The 23034-nt window shown below is 35.9% G+C and overlaps 1 protein-coding gene across 1 annotated transcript; it reads right to left on the bottom strand.

The window, feature by feature from the left end:
- Positions 1-22759, bottom strand: LOC135681875 (coatomer subunit alpha). Its single transcript, XM_065196513.2, has 37 exons — positions 22600-22759; positions 21872-21985; positions 20957-21111; positions 20308-20384; positions 19685-19794; positions 19301-19416; positions 18771-18870; positions 17875-17964; positions 16982-17027; positions 16460-16628; positions 15216-15353; positions 14789-14870; positions 14300-14382; positions 13689-13828; positions 13042-13127; positions 12425-12563; positions 11916-11970; positions 11101-11208; positions 10710-10787; positions 10538-10606; positions 10014-10100; positions 9172-9274; positions 8796-8891; positions 8271-8359; positions 7417-7540; positions 6780-6866; positions 5965-6065; positions 4964-5104; positions 4337-4546; positions 3822-3935; positions 3316-3393; positions 3144-3176; positions 2699-2782; positions 2421-2498; positions 1614-1726; positions 1062-1143; positions 1-708 (listed from the first exon to the last, which is right to left on the bottom strand). The coding sequence occupies exons 1-37, from the start codon at positions 22637-22639 to the stop codon at positions 649-651; spliced, it is 3675 nt and encodes a 1224-aa protein (XP_065052585.1). The 5' UTR covers positions 22640-22759; the 3' UTR covers positions 1-648.
- Between the last annotated feature and the right edge of the window lie 275 nt (positions 22760-23034).

Genomic DNA, 23034 nt, shown 5'->3' with positions numbered 1-23034 from the left:
TAAGATAATAAAATCTTTCGAGATTTATAAGAGAATAGCTCAAAGAATACCCAGCTACTATCTAAAGTTTCTCATTAACTCTTCAGAATTATACATAGTTTAGCATGCCGTAAAAGAACTATTTCGAAACTGATATAATAAAACGTGGAGGTTTAGGTCCCGGGTCTTCATACAGCTATAAATGCAAAGAAAGGGAAATGGTAATCAACGAGTTTTTTAAAGTTGACAAAGCACAGTTCATGTTTAAAGGCCACTAGCAAGCCACATCTTACCAAGGGGAGCGTTTTTATATTTGACGATAGCAGTGTAATTTTTTTCTATGTTAAATATGTCCAGATCTCTATTAACGACGTTATCGATAATGAAGTCTGAAGACTGAAGGTTGGAAATATCACATATGTCATAATATCAACCGAAAGATCCAAATTTGACTAGCTTGCAAACATGTAAATAATGATTTAATCAGTTCGATACAACAAGAAAAAGTGGTCCATATTTTCATTATTAGCAATATCTAATTATAATTCTATAAGATTTCGAAAACAAATTATCAGATGACAGTATCTATCGTTCTCTCTGGCAGCAACTCACTTTTCCTGGAAACCCTCTAAGCCCGTTACTGAATAATGTCTCAAAACAATTGTCACATTATCTGAATTGTGAAACACTTATTTTCAAGCCTTGTCCCGGTCTTCCAATTTCAGCAACCTAAGGTTGAATAACAAGAACAAGTTAATATACAAAGCTATCAAGATTTCGATAATAATATAGAAATGCAATGAGTTTGTGTGCATGCATTTTCGCGTGGCTATGTATAGTTCTGATTATGTGAAATTCACAGAGGAGACTTTTCTTAGGCCAACAACAGAATGAGGTAGAGTGCTTTTCCTAGACAAGACTCTAGCATCAAAATCAGAGATCGTGCCTAAACTCAAGCCACGATCTTCCATGTTACAATCAATCTTTCTAGCAACCATTGGCTCATAACAATTAACAGCAAATGGAAGTACACACAGATATACCATACTAACTCAAGGGTAAATAAACACAGACATACATACCTTGCAAACTGTGCAAACTTTGCCTTTGTGTTCTGTCTGATAAACAGCTTGGCATAAAGGACATTTCTCTTGTGGCTTACCCCTGCAAAACAGTCAAAAAATCCTAGAAATGCAAACCTCAATTTATACATTGAAAAATAAATGAATTTTATTGTTTAAGGCTCTTGCCACTGTGTGGACAGGTACAAGAAGTATAATTTGGAAAAGTTTTAATAACAGTTGGAAATACGAAAGGAATATTCTTGTAACAGTTGGGAATAATTAAGTCATAGGTAATTAATATTCCTGGTTGTTTAGTTGAGGTGTACACTTTCATTAAAAATCTTATCATAATTTTTCTATATCAGAGGGGCTATCTCCGCAAAAACTGGCACTATATGACACCACGATTGACAATTATCTAAGAATTGTTTTTAAAATCAGTCTCAGTTTGATTGACATCTGCCAGAATTTGATTGATACATGTCAGATCTTGATTTTCAGGGTTTCAAAAAGATTCTTCCAAAGAAAACAAAAAAACGAAACAGAAAAATGAATAGAATGTTATAGTACCTGTAAACTGGAGTGTAAGAAATACTGCAAACGGAAAATGGATTTAGCTCATCATAATCAAACTGGACGGCGTCGACTGGGTTCTTGTCACATGCTTGGAGAATTTTTCGTGTCTACAAAAAATTAAATGAATCATAGTTTTGAGGTAAATTGAAAGAGCTCACTTTGTGAAGAAAATTGAATATTATCACATTCTAGCATTAATGAAAAATTATAAACATGGTCCAATGTAGCTGAAATTGATAATCTCTACAAACTCTCACAAGTAGAAGAGTATTTCATCAATTCAAATGTCATTTCAGTAACTTTAAAGGTCTTTTTCGAAAGATGTAAAAAAGACCATTGCTAGTAAAGAACAATAACAGATAGCAGAGATCTCGATAGGAGCATGAAAAGAGCAAACTACAAGTTATTCAAGAAAAGTATTGGTGAACATTTTGTTGGGAAATTCCAAAACTACAAGTGCCCTTTTGCAGCCGGTGCTGTGATCAAGGAAGATCGTGTGAAATTTATTAAACTGTTTAATATCTAGCTTCCTAAGGTAGCTTAAGTACACTGAGAAGATTTGCTTATCGATCAGTGTCTTGGTACTTTCTCTCCACGTGACCACACCTTGTGATTCCTATGCCTGGAATTACAGAGAACTGGCGACTCTACTCACTCTGAGAGAAAGTTTGGTCATGTCAGAGACTGAAACCAAAGACCCTTGGAACTGTAGCCAGCGGGCAGTGAGCTATACTTGTGTGAAATTCGGTAGGGGGAGGGGGTTGTGGGTTTTGGAAAAGATCTGACTGAATGGCTGTTTACCTGCTGAGCGACATCTGGTTTGGGTCCGAGTTCTAAAAGACGGCGAGCAAAGGACGCAGCTGTCTTGAAGTTCTTCATCTAAAGCAACAAAGATTTAGAATTAGATTGATTGAAGAAAGAGAATTAAGCTTTCGATACAGTATATAAAATTATTACAAATGGATGTTTTAAATCAAAATATTCATATACAATTTCTATATGATGCTATACATATTTTTCTCACAATGGTTTCCTCTCTGTAATTGTAAGAATGAATCATACGATTAATAACAACTGACCTTGAATGAAAGGTTCAAAGCTGTCCTGAGCGTGAGAATGAGATGAATTGGCTGTAGATTGCAGTGTGTGAAATAGGCCGCAAGCTGCAAGAAGAAAGAAAATATGGAATTCCAGAGATGCAGTAAAACATATAGATTAAGCTAACAGTTTAGGTGTTAATTTCTTCTGCCATAATATAAATGGTGTCATACTTTGTCAACTTTTACCTAGAATAGTAAATGGTCACTTTTCTTTTCGGAAATAAGCCATGAGAAAAGGGGAATCCTCTTTTTCGTCTTACTCAATAAATGGCAATTTCCCCTGCAAGCTTGTACCTTAGATATTTTGAAATTTTCATAAAGATTTTTCTTGTATCACGAAATACATCTTCTCCTTAACCGTTGCAATGACTTCCTTAATAGATCCTTGAGCATGTCTATATATGTGGCTAAAAAATTAACATACCTCACAAACACGTTTCATCTGTGCCGCATTGGTCTAAAGAATTGGAAAAGATCATTAGGTGACTTCTTCATATAATGCAAAATCGAGAATCGCGCACGACAGAACTATGTAGAATAAGGAAAGGACAATATCTATAAGAACGTGGGCAATAACTAATGATCTATGAACATACCTTTGGAAGATCTTTGCGAATAAGTTCCATTTGGAGACCGACAATGTATTCTCGGCAAATGCCAAGGAGCTCTTGTGCCTGAATATACAAGGGATAACTCACTTACAATCCGAGGTATTCCAAAAACATTACAATTTTAGTCAGATACTTCGGATTCCTGCTCTTTACATCAACCCACCACGTTGAGCAGGAAAAATCTTTTTTAAGAATAAAATGTTTTCATCATGGTATCGTCAAGTTTTAAGTTAACTGATGGGAAAAACGGGGAAAAGGTGGTACTAGTTTATATTTCAAATGTAAAGCAAATGCTTTTCGCATTTAAGAATGAAAATTTCAGGGGAATTAATAACTAAGCACTTTCTGCGTCAATTCAAAATTTGCAAAGATAGTCGCAAACAGCATGGCTTGTGGAAGTCCATAGTTCAATTTTTTTTACGAAGAGATACTATGCCAAGGAACACAGCTTTTGCGGGGCTACAAAGAGTGAAACATAACACAGTACAAACCTCTGAGATTTCCTGTTTTGTATCAACTGCCAACAACGTGATACTGAGAAGTACTCCGTGGAGCTTTTCGATCGCATCTTGAAATTTACCCATAGTTGTCGATTGGTAGGCAGACTAAGGGGAAAACAGCATTACCTAAGAACACGTCTGTATAACTGTTGGCCTTAGAGGATGTTAGTTTGCATAATTCTGGAGGATGAGATTTAGCATTACAAGTTAAAAAACTTCTTCTGCTTAGACAAAAGTTCAAAATTTCTGGGCGAGAGGCACAAGTGGAATCTTTTTATCGAGTTTGCTCAAAAAGAATTATTTATAGCAAAACAAAACTTTATTTTTAAAGATATTCTTCTCGTCGTTATATACAATCCGTAAGAGGATCTGGATAAAGGGTCAATACAATTACATGAACAGAGGCATAATGATCAAATTCTGCGACATTTGCGGCAGAAAATAACGTGAATTGCATTTGTTACTTTTGAATTCCTATTTTTATGTCCGAATTCCAAAACTTTTACCTGCAGTCTCTGAACGAGGTCGTTGAGTTTCAAGCTGACTGAGGGGAGGCCACTCTTGGCACCAGCCTCCTTCCAATTACGATGTGGATATCCAAAGAGGTCTGGTGTCGAAGGCAATCCGGGAATCGAAGTTCTTGAACGGGCGTATGTTGACGTGAATAGCTGCTTGTAAGGCGCAAAGTTGACAACGCCTAGCTGGCCGTTTAGGAGCTGCAAAAAGAATTAATTGCAATACTTGTTTAATACACAACTACAAATAGGCGTGCACAAATAATGCGAATCAACAATACATTAATTGTACAGTTTGGTACCCTCCAGTAGTGATCTTACAATGCAAATTTTATGAGCAAACTCACACATTCACACATTCACACATCACACATCACCAGTGCTCGCTTTATAATCATCTCAAAAACGAAATTTTTCCGAGAAATTTCCAAAACTCTGGTAATGTCTGAATATCAAACTAATTAAATCTCATCCTTCTCCAAGATGCGAAATGTCAAGACATTATTAGATTGAGACTGATTTGCAAGAAGTGTACAGCAAATAAAAGCAATCCTGCAGTTCAGGAGGCATTTTTCCACTAGCAAACTTAAAACGCTCCCTGCGCTTGAAAATACTTACCCTAGCTGCACTGTCAAAGGAGCCTGCGCTAACATGATCACCAGGCAAGTGTGAATTAGTCACCCAGACCTGAGACTGACTGAGTCCTTTGGTAGGCGGCACATAATAACCCTCTCCATCAGCACTCGGTAGACCGACATCCTGAGAGAAAGAAACACAGAAAGTTTACAAGTAGTCATGAATTAGAAAAAACAGATACAGAAACAAAGATCCGGTCATAGCTATCTCAAGGAAACTCTGAATTTCAGGAAACAATTATCGCTAATTTTCATCAAATGAAGATTATTGTCAGGGGCGGACACTTGGTCTAATATTGGGGGGGGGGGGGGGCAAGATGACATCCCATTTCCCATTGTTTTAGAACAAAAGACCATCGTCCTCTAAAGTATTGGGGGCGACCGCCCCCTCGCCCCCCCCCCAGGCGTCCGCCACTGATTATTGTAAACTGGTTAGTTGCAGGGCACTTGATCTCGTAAAGACAGGGTTGTCCATGCTTACAGTGTCCACAATAAGGTATCTTTGTTTATATATTCATAAAGTTATTTCTTCTTGCTTTGAATTGGATTGCATCCATTTCAATTGTACACACCACAAGATTCAGAGAATTTGGCAAAGGGGCTACTCGCAAAAATATTTCTACTTTCGCAAAAAAAGGCTTCTTTGCCAACAGACGGGGAATGTTTTCAGAGTCAACTAAGTATCAAAACAGAGAGGTTGCCAGCACAGCTTTGGAAGCTAGTCTATTCCAAAGTTAAACATTCCTAAACGAAAATCTTAGCTCCTATAAAAAGAAATAATTTAGGCAGAATCATGCATCGCTTTTTATTTGCGAATTTAACTTGTCTCTTAGGTCGTTTTAGTTCGTCTTAGTTTAACTTGTTTCGTCAGTTTATCGAACATAAATTAATCTTCCAGTCCTTTCGAATTATTAATTAAAAGCTTCCAAATATTGCAGACTTTCAAAACCCGTTGCAACCTGAATTTAGTTTATAATTTCTTACCATATCAGGAGGCAGTTCAAGATCGTCATCCCCGACATCCCAGCCACCACCTTCTTCGTCCAAAGCAAGCTTCTCCTCCGCGTCTTCTCCAAATCCACCCTCTACAAATTCAGTTAATATTTCTGTTTTATTTCCATCTTTAAATACCATCTTAATGCTAATCAAGATTTTTCTTAGAAACTTTCTTGGAACCGTTGCAAAGAAAATTTTGTGACGATTTCTCAAACAGCAGGATGGAATAAAACAACAGCCAAAGGCCTTTCCAGAAGGGGTTTTGAAATTATAAAAGAATTCGCATGAATTATCATTTAGGGGTAAACACAAACTGCGAAAAATGTTTCAAAACATGAAACAAGTAGGGAAAACATAGCAATTGTTCTCCATTAAGCAGTATGGCATAAAATTTGCTCTAAAGCTTTTGCTCCAAAACTGTTACATAGTGCATTCAGCCTTCTACAAAGAAAAGCCTATTTGAAACTAAATTAAAGGTCAAATAGCGACCAACCCCTGCCCTATCCCTCTATTTCCTCTTCAAATCCCCTAAACAGGTCTGAAACAACTGCATAGTGTCGATTTTTTTGGTACAGTATGTCTCACCTGGAGATGCAAAGAAGATGAACATTCAAGTTCTGTCTACATACAACTCGCTCAGCTTTTGTGCAACATTAAGGAATTTCTTAGCTTGGTGGAAGAGTATGGGCGTCCCTGCTTTCGCTCGTCAGAGGCCTTGACAACATGGCAACGCTATCTTGATACTTTATTGATTCAACGATAATTAGGATTAAACATGAGTTTTTAAACCGAGATGAACAAACCTTCATCGATAATGAGGTCTGAATCACCCCAACCTTCTCCACCAGCTTCGCCGATATCTCCAGCATCCAGACCAGCAGTCGCAGAATCTAAAGGTGAGCAAAACAAAAGACGAAATTAAAATACAAAAGATCTCATGTTCTTTAGCAAAGGGATGCAGATAAAACTTTCAACTGTGGATGAACATTCTGAGATCTACGCCACGATAGATTAATTGCAAAATGTATCTTGCATCTGTTCCTAAAAATTATAGAATCCATTTTGCCGCAAACGATCTTAATTCTGATGCTTTCACAAAACCTTGATTTGGCCTAACGAGACTTCCTACTTCTATATCCAGATAATTTTGCCATAGACATCACAAAAAAGCGGAATCGACACTTCTTTAGATCTGTTTTATTTGTTAATCTCTAATCGAACAAAAAATTGCTTTCAGTATGTAATAGTACTGTTTCCTATTTTCTGCAGTCATGTGGAAACTCGTCTCAAAACCCCAAACCTCTCTACCTTAAGGATATGGAAAGAAGCAACCTTCACGCTACAAAGCTACAATCATTCTAGATTTAGTTCAACATAAACTTGAAAAATAGCAAACAGCTCTCCCCCTGTTACGCAACAATCAATCAAAATCGCGCTTACCTTTCAGTCCGCCTTTTGTTTCAAAGAGTGTTTTGCTAACGGCAAGGAGAGGCCAGTTCCCTTCGTTTTGCATGATAGGGACGGGGGGTCGCATCAACTTTGCATTTGGATTTACAGGTGGAAGCTACAATTGAAAAAGCTTAACATCAGGATGCGGGGATATTACTGAAAAAAGATGGATTCCTGAGCAAGGGGAAAATTAACCACCCGTTCAGAGGAATATTGATATAAACTTGTAAATAATATTAACTTGAACTTTGATTTAAAGCTAAAAGTTTATTACTTGTTTCATATAAACTCATTACCTTTCAAATATATGCAATAAATCGTCGCTATATCATTAACAAAATGCCTTTATAATCTCAATGGCATTTTCTATAAATTATTTGACTCAATGAAACTTCAGAACCTTTCAACAAGTATGTTATGTGAAACATTTACCCATAAAACATTGAACAAAATATGAAATACTTCCAAAGAGCTTTTTCAAACTCTTTGACAACTTTAGCTGAATCTAGTTTATCTAGAGATTGTTTAAACTTCCTGGAAAATCTTTAAAAAATAACCGAAATTACGTCATGGCTGACGATGTCACATAACCCTATTAATCTCCCTTGGAGTTGCTCAATCAGTCTCCTCTTCAATCCCCCACCGATCATTCTTCCAATCCCGACTCGAGCCCCTTACCAATGAAACTCTTTAAAACCCATTAAATAGCCCATTAAATACCGCTTTTGTAGTGAAATGACACTTAAACTTATCACATATATATATTTATATAACAACACTGTGAACCAAGTAATTGACTGGAAGTAATTGAACAAGACGAGCATTAAAAATGACAGAGCACTCACCTTCTCTGGATCTAGATTGAATGTTGACATTATTTCAGCGCACTCATCAGCAAGTCCGTGGTTGGCAGCTGTGAGGTAGGCCAAAGAACCTTTGGAAGAAATCAAAATATGCTATGAATGAGGAAGTAACGTAGAAGCGCAGTCAAAGGTAAAGACGGCACAGACGATCTAGTATAAAAATGTGCTTCATTTACATGCTTGCTTACTATCTAGACTTTCATTGAAAAGCACTTTTCAAGATGATGAAAATTCACTTGACAATCTAGCCCAGAAAATGAGAGAGAGAGTTTTTGAATGAAAAATGGATGGGGAATGGTGAGGACAAAATGGCAAACAACATTAAAAGGTATCTAAAGTGTTTAATCTGGCAGTTTTCTCTGCACAGAAGAGGAAACATTGGCAAAAGAAAATTTGGATAGCCGACCCGCACTATTCATAAAAAGGTCTCGAGCTAACAACTAGAAACAAGTAGACAAAGAAAAAGAAGAAGAGAAGAAAGACTATAACTTTATTTTCTCAATTTACCTTGTCCAACTTGCTTTAAAACCTTTATTCGCTCTTCCACATCTCCGATGTACAAAGCATTGTGCAAATGCCCGCTCACATCTTTTCGAATTTCAGCTAACATCAAGAGAGCAATGAAGTTTATTTATTTTGTTGAATTTTGAATAACTAACAATGAAAAGACCTTTGATTCAAATTGTATTAATTTTCTTTAGTTTGTACAACTTTATAATATGGCAAGTTCAATTTATAACATGGCACGTTCAATGTGGCACGTTCAATTCTATTATGGCACGTTCAATTTAAACATAACCTTTTGCAAAATAATCACAGTATTTTAAAAATCTTCTCTACTATTTCAAATATACTAATTTCATGATTAAATTTCATGACTTACAAATTTTCAGCATTTTCCTCAACTTTTCATTGTTGCCGGTGATAAGATACAGAAAGGATAGCCTATCAAAGTTCTTTGTTCTCTGGTAGCACATTTCAACAACCTGTGAAAAAGAAATCAGTTAAAAAGTGGATACTGTTGAGAGTCGTGAAGGGAGACGAGATTTGAAGCTGTATTGGGTATATCACCTAAGCATTTTAACTAAAGAAGGTGTCAATATACGAGTTATGCATGAACTAACTAGAGCTAAGGGGAGTACCAAGAAATGAGGCTTAGGGAACAGCATTCTACAGGTGTGACGTAATGTATGGTTTTTTTAGAATGGTTCAGAAGAGCATGGGTGTTTGGAGGTGATCACACATTTGAAAGAAAAATGACATGCCCGGAAACGAAATTTGAAAAATAGGATATATTACTACTGACGGGGATATATATAGGATATATATTTCTTTCTTTCTTTCTTTCTTTCTTTCTTTCTTTCTTTCTTTCTTTCTTTCTTTCTTTCTTTCTTTCTTTCTTTCTTTCTTTCTTTCTTTCTTTCTTTATTTCTTTCTTTCTTTCTTTCTTTCTTTCTTTCTTTCTTTCTTTCTTTCTTTCTTTCTTTCTTTCTTTCTTTCTTTCTTTCTTTCTTTCTTTCTTCCAAATAACCTAGCTATATGGCATTTCTTTCAAAAGACAGTGGAAAACGCCTTTATTGGAGAAATTATGAACGAGCTCTCAAGGAGTAATTCGGAATGGTTGTTGGAATTTGAGAAAAGTAGGTAATTTGAGCATCTTCAGGAAGGAATCCTGACCAAAATGACTTGCTAAGTTTCATCAGTCGTAATGACGTGGTTAGTTACCTGGTGGTTTCCATGTTGCAATGCCATGTCACTGAGTTTCTCCCAGCATCCTTTGTCATCTAAAGTCTTGGCAGCTTCGACTGCAACCTGAGATAAGGCAGATGATTTTCCTGTCATTCTCAAGGGCAAGGGACTAACAACTGAATACGAGTTAGAGTACAATCAGATTCATTTAAGCCTTGTTAAACTAAGGCAAAGCTTGAACACAGGACAAACAGAGCTATACCGTACACAGACAATTTAATACTTCAATCGGGTTAACCATGAATCTGACTTAGGCAGGGGTCCATTAACTCCGTTTCGAGCGTTGCGTAAAGAAACGTCTACTAGCCGGGCAAATTACGGATATATGTTAAAAAGAATGTCACGGGAGAGCCACAGCTATAGTACACTTCAATCAAATCAGTCTCTTCACACAAGACTCTGCTTGTCAGAAATATTATCCGGCCTTTTAATAGAGAGCAATTATGATACAGTATGATACAGACAATAAGCAGTCTCAAAATCAGCACACTAAAATTTACCTCTAGATTTCCACACTCCAATGCCAAACCAAATCTTGTTCTATCGTCTTTTACAAAATGAAGTGCCACCTACAATTGTGTATAAGATGTTGTAATTTGAGATACTTTTTCAATAAAAGGGAAAAAGATTTAAAAGGGCGTAATGGGATTATCTTATGATTAAAACACGCACCTCTGGGTATCCTTTTTTCTGCAGATAGGAGATAATGGATTGACCAACAAGTTTAGCGTTTCGAACCATATGCAAAACCTAAAGAAAGAAAAAGCCAGAAAAAGTAAGAAAAAGAATGGTACTTATGAATTGCGAACAAAGTACTACTAAAATAGAAAGGTTCGAAAAACACAGTTAATTTTCCAAGGATGTGATATTTGCAATCGCGATATAATTGCAATCTGAAAATTGCAGAAGAATTATAAAGAAACGAAGAATAATATAGAAATGATTAAGTTAGAAGATGCTCAGCAAGCAAAAATAACGTTTGAGAAAAAAATCAAACAACATTGGAAAATCTAGCTTTTGAACAAAAATTTTAACATACAAAAACTACTGGAATAAAATATACCTCGTCATATCTGTGGTTGACCAAGGCTAGTTTAAACTTGAATTCAGTTGGATCAATATTCATCACTCTAGTCTTGCATTCTCGGTCCAAACAATAAACACTGCTTCCCTAGAAAACCAGAAACCCGGTTAATACGAGATGGATATGTGACGTCGTATTAGGACCCAGGCTTTAAGCTAGTACAACCGAACCGAAAGGTTACTGACTTCACCAAAATGTTGCTGTGTTTTCCTATATAGAAAGTGAATGTTGCTGCAAAATGTTCAGACATTTTTCCTAAGGCAAACAAAATTGGCCTAAAATTGCCCTGATAAGGAATTACGAATTTTGGCAACTGACAAAGGATGTTGGGATGCGATCATCCCGGCCAGATCCTTCTATTTGTACTCACGGGTCCTTAACTCTACACATCACTCCCCCACAGACCCACCCTTTAAACTACAAAATGGTATCTCAGCCAGAAAGGCCCAGAGAACAACGAAGGTTTGCTCCGTAGGTGAGTAACGACTGAGTTTATCTTGCAAACACAAAAAGCAACAACAACAACCAACAGAGCTGCTGTTGACCGAAAAGGTTTGCAATATTTCTGATGCAAAGGGGAAAATGATAAAAAATGCTAAAAAGATGGTGGGAGTAATTTAGATGACAGAAATACGCGGCCAATGAGGGTATTAGTGCTTTCTTTAAAGATGAATACAGCACTGAGCTTTAGCATTCATACATTAAACAAAATAACAAGGGAACACACAGATCAGCCCTTTAAATGCACTGGGAATATCATCATACACAAGTCACAAAGCATCAATAAACCTTACCTTGACTCTTGTTATGTAGATTGGGAGATCCAGAGTTCTTATAATTCCGTTGTCACTAGAAAACAAAATGCAAGATAAGGTTTTGACGGTGAAAGATGTTCGCGTTTGGATTTTTAAATTCGGAACTTAAAACCGTCTTGTCTACAAGTTCAGAGACCAGACTATTTTTTTGTACAAAATTTCTTGAACAAAGCCCTATGAAACTTGGCATGACAACTCTTATCAAATCAAACCTTATTTAGAGGTCTATGTTCAACACAGATTTAAGTTCGATTAAAGCATTTATTTCTAAACTGCAGACATTATAGCTTTCACCACCAAAAATCAAAATCGTAAATGGCCAGAGCGGTGCTAAGATTGTAACCCGAAATAACTGGACTTCCTGCTATCAGAAGATCATAAAATGCAAAAGAAAAACTATCCCTGGAAAAATCTTTTCCATTTTCTTAATCTGAATTTCAATAGTTTGAATCGAAAAAAAATAATCGTTCAGAGAGTAAATGTCTTACCCATTTGTAAGGCTGTATTTTATATGGTTGCTTGTAGTGTATACAAAAACACCACAATCGTCCCAGGCTCCGCTTTTGATACGAACGCTTTCGTGAATGGTGCAGAGGCTCTCCAGCTTTCTGTTGCAGATGGCAAGAACTGCAAAAACAAGTATGGAATCAGCAAAAAACCAACAGCTAAATACAATGAGTCTACGGTTGGTAAAATGAAATACTAGCTACCTACTGTGTACAAAACTCATTTTCGCTTAAATATCAGTGAAATTAGTAACACCAGTAAATCATGCAAATAGAATGTATTTATTGCAGTGCTTTCTCAATGCGAACTTTCAGTTCTTTGTATTCACTTGAAATTTTTTTTCATCAAAAGCCCCTTTAACTTTCAAAAGTATACCTCCTTCAAAAACATCATACTCTCTTAAAAAAACCTCTACTCCGAAAAGCATCCTCCTCTCCAAAGAATACTGCTCTCCCTAAATAGTGGTCCTCTTGAACACCAAACAGGTTTTAGCCTTTTCTAAGGTTAGCCTTTCAAAGAGATCTTTCCAAATGCTTTTGCAAGAATATGCCAAAAAACTGACTTAAAAAGAAGGTAGCAGAAAATCATCAACACATACCGTGCTTGGAGAAGAGAGCAACATAAGTCATGTCTGAAGACCAGACAACAGATCGAACTTTGCTGATCTTTACTGACGCCAAGTTTCTGTAAAAACAACAAATTAAGTTATCCTATACAACTCTCAAAGTTTGGAATGTTAAAGTTTTGAATGGGATCCTTATCAATATCAAGAATCCTCAAACCTTATAATATTGTAGAAAACCTTTGAAAATTGATTTCACACGACCCCCTTGAAGATCAGCAAACAGCATTGAGCAAATTCTCATTTTTCATTATCAAAGATTGTAAATTAGATTAAATGTTTTATTTGCAACCTTATTTTATGATAATAATAATAATAATAATAATAAGGCAAATATTTACAGAGGATGGCCTCAGTCACTAGAGGGTGCTTTACATGAGGGTCCTCTATATCGTTATAACTTCGTGGCTGAAGGGTTCAAATAAATAAAAAAGGATTGCATGAATTGTTAGATGGGCCTAAAATTTTTGGGTGTAGACCTAAGTCTGAAATCTATGTGCAACCTAACAAAGTGAATTTGGTTTGTGAGCACTTAAGGGATCATACTGCTACATGTTACTACAAGCGATCGATGTTTGACACGAATGTTTGAGAAATAGACATAGAGCCCCTTAACTGATTACCTCTTCTGCTGCACGTCGAAAAGTGTTACTTGCTCAGGATCTTTCAAAAGAAGACATCCAGTTCCAGCGTAGAAAATCATTTCACACGGAGGAGTCTGCACTTTCTTTGTGATTTCATTCTTTAGATTTTTGATAACAACCTTTGAATAAAACATTCATAAACGATCACTTTCACTATCAACTCAGCACTTAGAATATTGATTTATTCGAATCAATCAGATTCGCTCCTAGACACTTGTATTTGTCACATGTCCATATAAAATAGTTCAAGTGACTCTTTATATAAATGGGTTGTATACTAGGGAGTGTCTGAATCAGAAAGGCCCAGTGAACAATAATGACGATGCTCACCAGGTGAGTAATGATTCAAACTCCATATAGCAAACCGCTTTCAGCAAACACAACACCCTTTACACGTTGTATTGTCCGACCTGGTTCGCCACGCAGAGGGGTTTTAAACATACTTCTTGGGGGTTACTATTTTCTATAACTTTGAATGTAAAATAGGATCATAACCCTAACCCTAGACATAAACCACTTTTAACAAAGGATGACAAAAGCAGAAGCATTTGCTGATACCAATCAACATTATAAGATAAAATCAAACTTACATTCTGCTGCTTATCCAATACAGCAAATCTGTTTCGAGCAACCCAAACAGTGTTAATTCCTGCAGCGCGTCGTCCCTCTGAAACTTAAGAAGACATCAGGTACTTAGATAAGTCAAACACAAAACGTAAACAAAGAAGCTAAAAATCTAATGTTTTGATAACAGAAAATCTACAAACATTTGTTATGGCTGTCTATACTGAAAAATGAAACTCAAAAACCATTCTTTTTCGAAAAATCCGTCCAAAATGAAAACCATTATATGAAAGGTGAATCGCTGGGTAGAGGAATAGTTTGCTTAACGAGCAAGCAGTTACCTGCTAGAAGAGATTCGCTTTACAAAGGAGATACGCTTAGTAAAGGAGGTTCGATTAGTATAGGAGGTTCGCTTAGTAAAGGTGGTTCGCTTAGTAAAGGACATTCTTTCACTAAAGGAGAACTGTTTTTAAAAAAGAATCATTGGGTACTTAACAAGTAATTAGATATGTTACCTTCAGGATCATTGGTGTTAGCGTCTTTAGGGAGAGAGTGGAGCTCGTAAACAGCCGAATCTGTCCCTGACGAATTTGTTCCCTAGAGAATGAAAAGTTCTAAGATTCTCTGATTCTCTGATTCTCTGATAAATAGACAGAGACAGGGTAACATGTATAAGAAATTCAGAGATTTGACATCTTGTCCAATTCACCAATTATCACAAGGTACAAAACCTACAATAAACCTCTTACGCAGACAACAGTTAAAACGACCAAAGAAAGGAATAGATTTAAGTTTGAGATAAGGTTGGAGTTGAGGTTGGAATATGGGTTTGAGATAGACTGGGGTTTGAGATAGAATTGGGGTTACAATTGTGGTAATGGTTGGGATTAGTTAGCATTCTACAGAGCTTTGGATGTAACACGTTTTTGTCATGGTACGTACATTGTAAGTAAGCAAGATGCATTTCTCCGCCGGGTTGAACGACAAGGAGACTGGTAATGGTCTTGAAGTACTTCGTCTGAATTGCATTATGGGTACATCTTTTGACGTACCGAATTCATACATTCTAAGATAGCGTTCCTGCAAAATAAAACAAATCCTTGATGAATAAGAACCTTTTACACAATTACTTCCTACAAAAACAGAGAAAGCATGACAAAACCCACGAGAAACCACCCTTTCCTTTCCTGAGTAAAGTTTTCAAATTAATTACAACGCAAAAATCTCCTTTAGCATGCTATCAGATACTTTTGAATGCATACAGTGATGACGTCACTAAAATACATTTTTTCATTTCTATTTTTATTCTACACATATTTGTCGAAAAACACAGAAAAATACCTAAAAGTGTGAAAAATCAGTTAAATTTCCCTAAGACGTCTTGCGATATGGCTAATAAAATGAGACCCGGTTTTCTGCTAATATGGAAAAAATAGAAAAACTCTAAAATAGATTTTTATGACGTCATAAATTTGCCACACTAATTCACGGGAGGAAATCTACCCAGACACAAGCAGGTCCTCGCATTTTTTAAAACACATACAACGATAGAGGTATATATAACCAAAAATCGCCAACAAGGAACTAAGGTCTGCAGTTCTTCATTTCACGACTGCGCTGTTTGTGATCTCAAACAAGGATGGATTGACAAACCCTCTACTCCATAAAATGATATCTCAGCCAGAAAGGCCCAGAGAGCAACAAAGCTCTGCTCCCTAGGTGAGTAACGACTGAGGTTAATCTTGCAAACACTCCAAGCAACAGAAACAACCAACTGAGCTCATGTTGACCGACAGTGTTTGCAGTTTTCTAAACAGAATGGCTTCACATACTCTGATGGCTGGATAATCTGAATAAATGTTAAAGGAAAAACCTTTTTTCATTATAGCCACATATTTTCAAGGTACTGTGCACATGTGGATATATTTCAGCCAATTCGTAACAAATTTCAGAAAGGTAGAGATATTTTATGATGCTTTTGAAGATTATATAGTCCAAATTCATAATTCTAGAAACAGAGCTTTGTGACGTCATCACTTAGAACAATATTGAGGATCGTGACACTGAAAAGATTGTCTCCTCTAGGGAAGTTGCATTAATGCTATAATAAGTTATAAGATGCTATTAAAATACATCACTTCTTATTACAGCAAGTTTAACGGTGTGGGGAGTAAAACACATCTCACCTTGACATAATAAAGGGTGTTTGCATGCACCGCATAGGCGGGGCGTTCCCTCTCTAATTTGTACACGATCATCCCACTGTCATGGCCTGCTGCAAACAGGTTCAAGGTAGGGTGTGCTGCCATGACCCAGAAACGGTCATTTTCTCGTCGGAATGTCTGGACACCAGTTCTAAGAGTTAATAGCACTGATTGTACAAATAAGTTTATAAAGAAAAATAGCACAACATCATAGAAACATTTGGATGCCAATCTAGACAATTCTCTCTTTTAAGATCAATGTGATCTACATCTTGATATATTGTGGTCATCATCAAGTGTTTCATTTGAAAACGATAAAAAGAGCCTTCTGTACGAATACAAAAAGTTTAGGTTTTCCTCTCCCACCTTAGAGCATATAAAAAAAAAGCAGTCTTTAACATTCAAACATGACGAGGTTACTTGTTTTGTACAACACTGTAAATTTAAGCCTGTTTTGCTGAGATTATAAAACCAACACTGGTGGGAAAAACTGTTTGATCTTACCTTTTTGACATATCCCAGACTCTAATGCTTTTATCTTCAGAATTACCTGGTAAGAAGATATATCAAATAATTGAAAAATATAGCAGTTTTAATACATTAAAGATACATTCTATCATCGCCGAATCGAGTAGTAGAAATAAGAGGGAGCCAATAGTAATCAAATTGAACAACAACAACATTCATCCCAATTTCTGCTTTTTTTTCTCTTTCAAATACATTTATCTGATTCTTTCCACTAGCTCCCAAATATCTAACATCCTTTCACTGTCCTATCTACTCCTCGCCGTTTTTACTCCTCTCTCTCCTTTTTTTCTCTCTCTAACCCTTTCATGTAACCCTTCTTATTTTCCTCTATCAATTCAAATTACTTCCGTTCCTATAATCTTTACTTTTGTTTTCACATTTCTTTTACTAAAATCCCTTTATTTTCTGGGCTCTGTTACAGATCCTCTTGAATCAGAATTAGCGACCTTTGGAATATGGTACCGGCCAACCTCCTACTCCATAAAATTATATCTCAATCAGAAAGGCCTAGAGAGCAACAAAGGTTTGCTCCCTAGGTGAGTAACGACTGAGGTTAATCTTGCAAACACTCCAAGCAACAGAAACAACCAACTGAGCTCCTGTTGACCGACAGTGTTTGCAGTGCTTTTGAAGTAAAAGAAATTGACAAAGAATGCTCAAAAAGGTACTGGGAGTAATTCAAATGACAGAAACATATGAAACAGAAAACATTATCCTAATCACATCCAGTAAACCCCTACTTTCCGTCATCCCTCAATTTTCTCATGTACTTCCCCCTCTCCATTTAGCCCTCCCCCTTCCTCCATCAACCAATTTTTCATCTTCTCTATCCCTTTAAAGAAGCAAAAATTACAAAGTATTCAACTTACTTAATATGAGTTCTTGTCTTGGGTGAAACAAAACACATGAAACATTGTTGTAATGACCTCTGCAGGTATCAACTTCCCAAGCTTTTGCCTCTAAAATACAAATAGAGTACACAAGATTTAACATAACATGGAATGGCAAAGAACGATTTGCAATTTAGTTTCATACAACCGAATTGAATAGGGCTTAGGTTGTATGGGGTATGAGGGAGAGAAGATGCCTTAGGAGCAATCCAACTTTCAGGCAGTTTGTCTTCTTTAGCCTGAAAACTGAGTCCTCCTATAGCAATGGCATAATTTTTGTAAAAGACTCCATTTTCTTTTTATAGCACTAAATTCCTACTTCCCCTTGACTCTTTGAAGCTGTTTGTAGAGTAGGCCCCAAATTTACAGCAGCAACATGGAACACCCCTTTGACTCCAAAAAACTAGGGGAGGGCAGCCAAGAAAAAAATGAAAACCTAATCTGGCTGACTCTATAGAAGAGACATATACGTCTCCACAGAGAACAAAGTGGTTTTAGAAACACCCATTTAGCACAATAAGCATTATGAGGGTTTGATATAACAAAAGGATGATTGGATGTTCAAACTGATAACTGGCTTGTTAAAATAAAAAACGTGAAATTCTTTTTACATTAAATAATATATATACCTCAAAGAATGCATCATTTGGACATGATTCCAGCTGTTTTCTATGAGATTATTTGGGATGAGAACTTATGAGGCCACTTCAAAAAGCAAGCTCAAATGATTATGGATAGCAGATTCTTCATGTTTGGGCAAACCAAAGGACAATCCCTAAAGTTTGGGTAGAAATCTATATGGGACCAATCCTGTGCACATCGGATGTTAATCTAACTTATAATAAGTAGAGAATTTTATTTCAAACCATAAATACCATTCATTCTCCATAATTTGACTTGTCTGTCATCAGCAGCTGACACAATTAAAGGCATTGTTGGATGGAATGCCACCCAGTTGACACCCCTGTCATGACCCTGTAAAGAGAAAGAGCAAAATTATATTGAAAAGCATAGATCTGTAAACACATTAGAAACCAGTGACACTCCTTTAAAAACACTAAAAAAGGAGAAATAATAGCAAAAACTGAATAAAGGGCCTGATTTTTTATTTTGGGTTTGTTAATCTCAATTCAACAATCCCAAAACCTAGCAAACTAAATAAAATGTAAAACCTAAAATGTAAAATGCAAACTAAGTAAAATCTCTTCAAATAAGTGAGTCACAAAATCATTAGGCCAATATCTCAAGATCCAACCAAATGAGACACAGAAAAAATGATAGTCATACTGGATCTGTTAATCAAAGTCAAAAGGCAACTGGAACATAATGTCCTACAATTTGCAGGGTTATGACTCTATGTGCATTAATCATGAGTACACTGAAAAAGACATTAACAATATGTCACCTCAAGAACATGTTTCACAACAGCATCTGATTGTCCAAATAGGTCCATTTGACCTGGTGCTTTGTGGCTGTCTTCTTGTGCAGATCCACCAGGAGCCACTGTTTTCTTTCTAAGCCCTTTAGAATTGAGATAAGTGCAATCACACTAAGGTTTTGCATCTTAGTCTATACTGTAACTATGCCTTTACATTTCAAAGATCAATTTACTTTTCAAAGGTTCAGTCCCTTAAACAATTTTTTCTGGATAGAGGTAAGCATATTGTTAAATATAGTCATCAACAGAAATAATTGGTCATAATTAGAAATGATTCATAACCAATACAAAAATATATATATATATATAGCAGAATCCCATTGGTCAATTATTTAAGATATTGAAACCTACCTGACATGTCCCATATTCTCACAGTTTGATCAAGTGAGGCTGAAACAATTAAATCTTCTGTAGGATGAAATTGTGCACACATCACATAGTGGTTATGTCCAGTCAATACACTGTGGATTTGAAACATATCAAATAATTAGCAACTCATGCTAACAATCACAACTTATATACATATTTAACATAAGAAATCCTGGAAAAATGGGGAAAGAGAGAGGAAGGAGAAGAAGGAAAAGGAGGGAGGAGAAGAGAATGAAGCAAAAAAGAGAATAAAACAAGGTAAAGGACAAGGAAGAAGGACTATAAGAGGAACTAAAGGAAGGGGAGAAGAAGAGGAGATGGGAGGCCAAGTAGAAGAAGAAGAGAAAGGAGAGAAAAAAGAGAAAGACAAGGCAAGTCAACTTCAAGAAGACTTCTATTGCGAGATAAACATTGTTTCAATCTGAAAGGCCCAAAGAGCAACAAATTTCTGCTCTCCAGGTGAGTAATGACTGGGATTAATCTTGCAAACATTCCAAGCAACAGCAACAACCAACAGAGTTGCTGTTGACCGACAAGGTTTGCAAATTTTGAACAAGCAATCAACTTCTGAAAGCAACAACTTCATTAGACATCATTCTACATACCAGATGCAAGTCCTGGATTGCCAGTTCCAAATTCGAATAGTTTGGTCATCTGAAGAACTTAGAATCCATGGATATTCCTGCAAAAATACCAAGAAGTTACTTAATAATTGTACCAAATAATTCTAACCCTGAAGTAAACAAATATCACATTTACTTTACAGGGATTCAAGATAAACCAAAAAATTATTAATTAAAGTTTCAACCTTTGGGTCTTTGGTATTTATTTAGGGTTACTTAAGAATAGCATGTGAGCCATTCTACATTTGCATTCCTCTTATTAGCTATTATTTGTGTGCATTGAAAAACCAAATACCCTGAGTGCACTGGCTAGGGGCAGGGAGAGCATGTCAATGCTAAAAATGAATATTGGAACATTTATTGTTAATTGAACCTAATTTGATGCTCAATTTTATTTGATGCTCTTTTGATGGACAATTTTAAAAATTTACCCAGCCATCAGAAGCTGGTCCCATAGCACCTCTGCTGAAGGTCAAAAAGCATCAAGCCTATGCAATAAAGAAGATGCAACTTGGATATACTCTTGACAGAAAACATGTCTTGGCATCAATAATTTCAAAAAAGGCTTATTGCCAGACAACAGAATGAGCTGTGTCATTAACTGGTCAGAAAACTAAAAAAAGTTGCTTACATGATGAAAAAATGTACTTCTGATGTAGTCTAAATGACCCAAGAGGGTAAAAATGCATTTCTTTTGTTTGTAGTTCCAGATTTTAATTTTATAATCATCTCCACCAGAAACAAAGAGCGGTTGAGCAACATGAAAGTCAATGCCTCTGACAGGTCCTATTAAATACAAGAAGAGCACATTTAATTTCATTTCATATTGATAATTCAAACTTTTAATTACAATCTACCGATAAAACGATTTAATATAAATTAGGTAAGCTTGGGACATTTTGAAAAAACTCAGAAGAGCTATTGAGCCAAGTGCCCTTTACACAACTTAACAACAATTTGCAATATAAATGAAACAAATTATGTTAATAGTAACATAACAACAACAGCTAAGAAAATAAGATAAGATAAAATAAGAATATTATATAATTGAAGCAATATGGAACTAGAGTAACAGAATTAGGTTTGGGAAATCAGGATAGTTTATAATTCAAAATTAAAATTAAAATTAAGATCAAAAACGAAAAGACCAAAACATTTATGTTATAAGGCATGTTTACAAAAAGAATGTTTCATTGAACCTAAAGATTCAACATGTTGAATGCTGGATGGATAACAATGGGGTAGAAAGGACAGAGTTATTGGAGGGGCACCATTTTTAGAACAAGAGGAACAACAGGAATTGTTCTTTGGAAAAAAGGATTATTATAATTTTTAGGGGGAAACTTGCCCCCCTCCAAGAACACCCCTGGACAAGTCAGCAATCATAATAAAGAGCCCTAAGTTTCTTCAGTCTGAGCTTTACAAAACATTCTATTTCCAAAGAAACTTTCTTTCTTATTTTGTGCATTAATTGAAGCTATGCTCAAATGATCTCTTGCACCCAAAAGATTTTGCTAAAATATTCCAATAAAGTGAAAGAACTTACCATCATGTTCATCATATCTTTCTAAAAGTGTACACATGCGATAATCCCAAAGTTGAATAACACCATTGTGAAGTGCAGCAAGAACCCATGGTCTTTTGGGATGAAAAGCTATCCCTATGATAAGAAAAGACTATCTTTGATTGTATAACCCCAAAACTTCTAAAATTTCTTCACACTATCAACAACTGAACTGTAAATAAATAGAACATTTATCAATGAAAAAAAGACTCAAAAACAAGGAAACGCAAAATAAATAACTATATAAATTAAAACCTTTCCTTAATCTAATGGTGAGGTGATAAATTTAGTAAATGCCCATAACATTTATAAAAACTGACTTTTTTATCAACAAGCTAGAATTTACTGGCAAATAGAAAGTCTTCTAACTAATGAAAGCACAAAGAGCCTCTGAATTTACTATAGCTGGTTTACAGATAATTCTGGAATTTGACCTAAGGGGGCAATGTGGAGTTTCTTTTTATTTTAAGAAAAGAACGGCCTAACTCTTCGAAATATATGGATATACAATATACAAAACCAAAATCAATACAAATTTACTTAGCCATCTGTATGAATTTAGCAAAAAACAACAAATGTATGCCTTCCTTAAATTGGCATCCAACCCAAAAACTGTACTAATATTGCAGTCAAAATTTCTTTTCGGTGTTCCCATCTTTACTAAATCAAGGCGAAGGTTAAGCAAAAAGCAACAGAAATATGTTCCATACCTTTCACACGAGCTGATTTGGTCTCAAATTTAGTTAACATGGCGCAAAATATTGTCTTTGCAAACCAATAACAACGTTCACTTTGATAAGGCCAAAGTAACTTTACCACATCATGGCCGCCACGTCAGTTCGTCTTCCTCAGAGGAATGGAACCTACCCTCGCTATGAAAAAAACGCCTCGTATTGGACAACACAATACTTCCGACTTATTGTTCTGACCCAAAATGTGGGTTTTTCACCCGAAAAATACTCGAGTCCATCTATAAAAGTTCTAAATTCCTGAAAACCTACAAAATTATCGTTTATAGCAAATGCACTTTGATTTTGATGAAAAGAACTTCGATTACAGATCATTAAATCGCTAACTCTCGCAACCATGTCAAAATATCACAGTCCCAAACATTGTGATCCTTTCCTATGTCATTTGCACCCATA

The sequence above is a fragment of the Rhopilema esculentum genome, chromosome 17 (genome assembly GCF_057945365.1).
Source record: "Rhopilema esculentum isolate cy_ngs chromosome 17, ASM5794536v1, whole genome shotgun sequence".
In the NCBI taxonomy this organism is placed as follows: Eukaryota; Metazoa; Cnidaria; class Scyphozoa; order Rhizostomeae; family Rhizostomatidae; genus Rhopilema; species Rhopilema esculentum.
The sequence above is the reverse complement of the archived record's forward strand: the minus strand, read 5'-3'. Positions and strand labels throughout refer to the sequence as shown.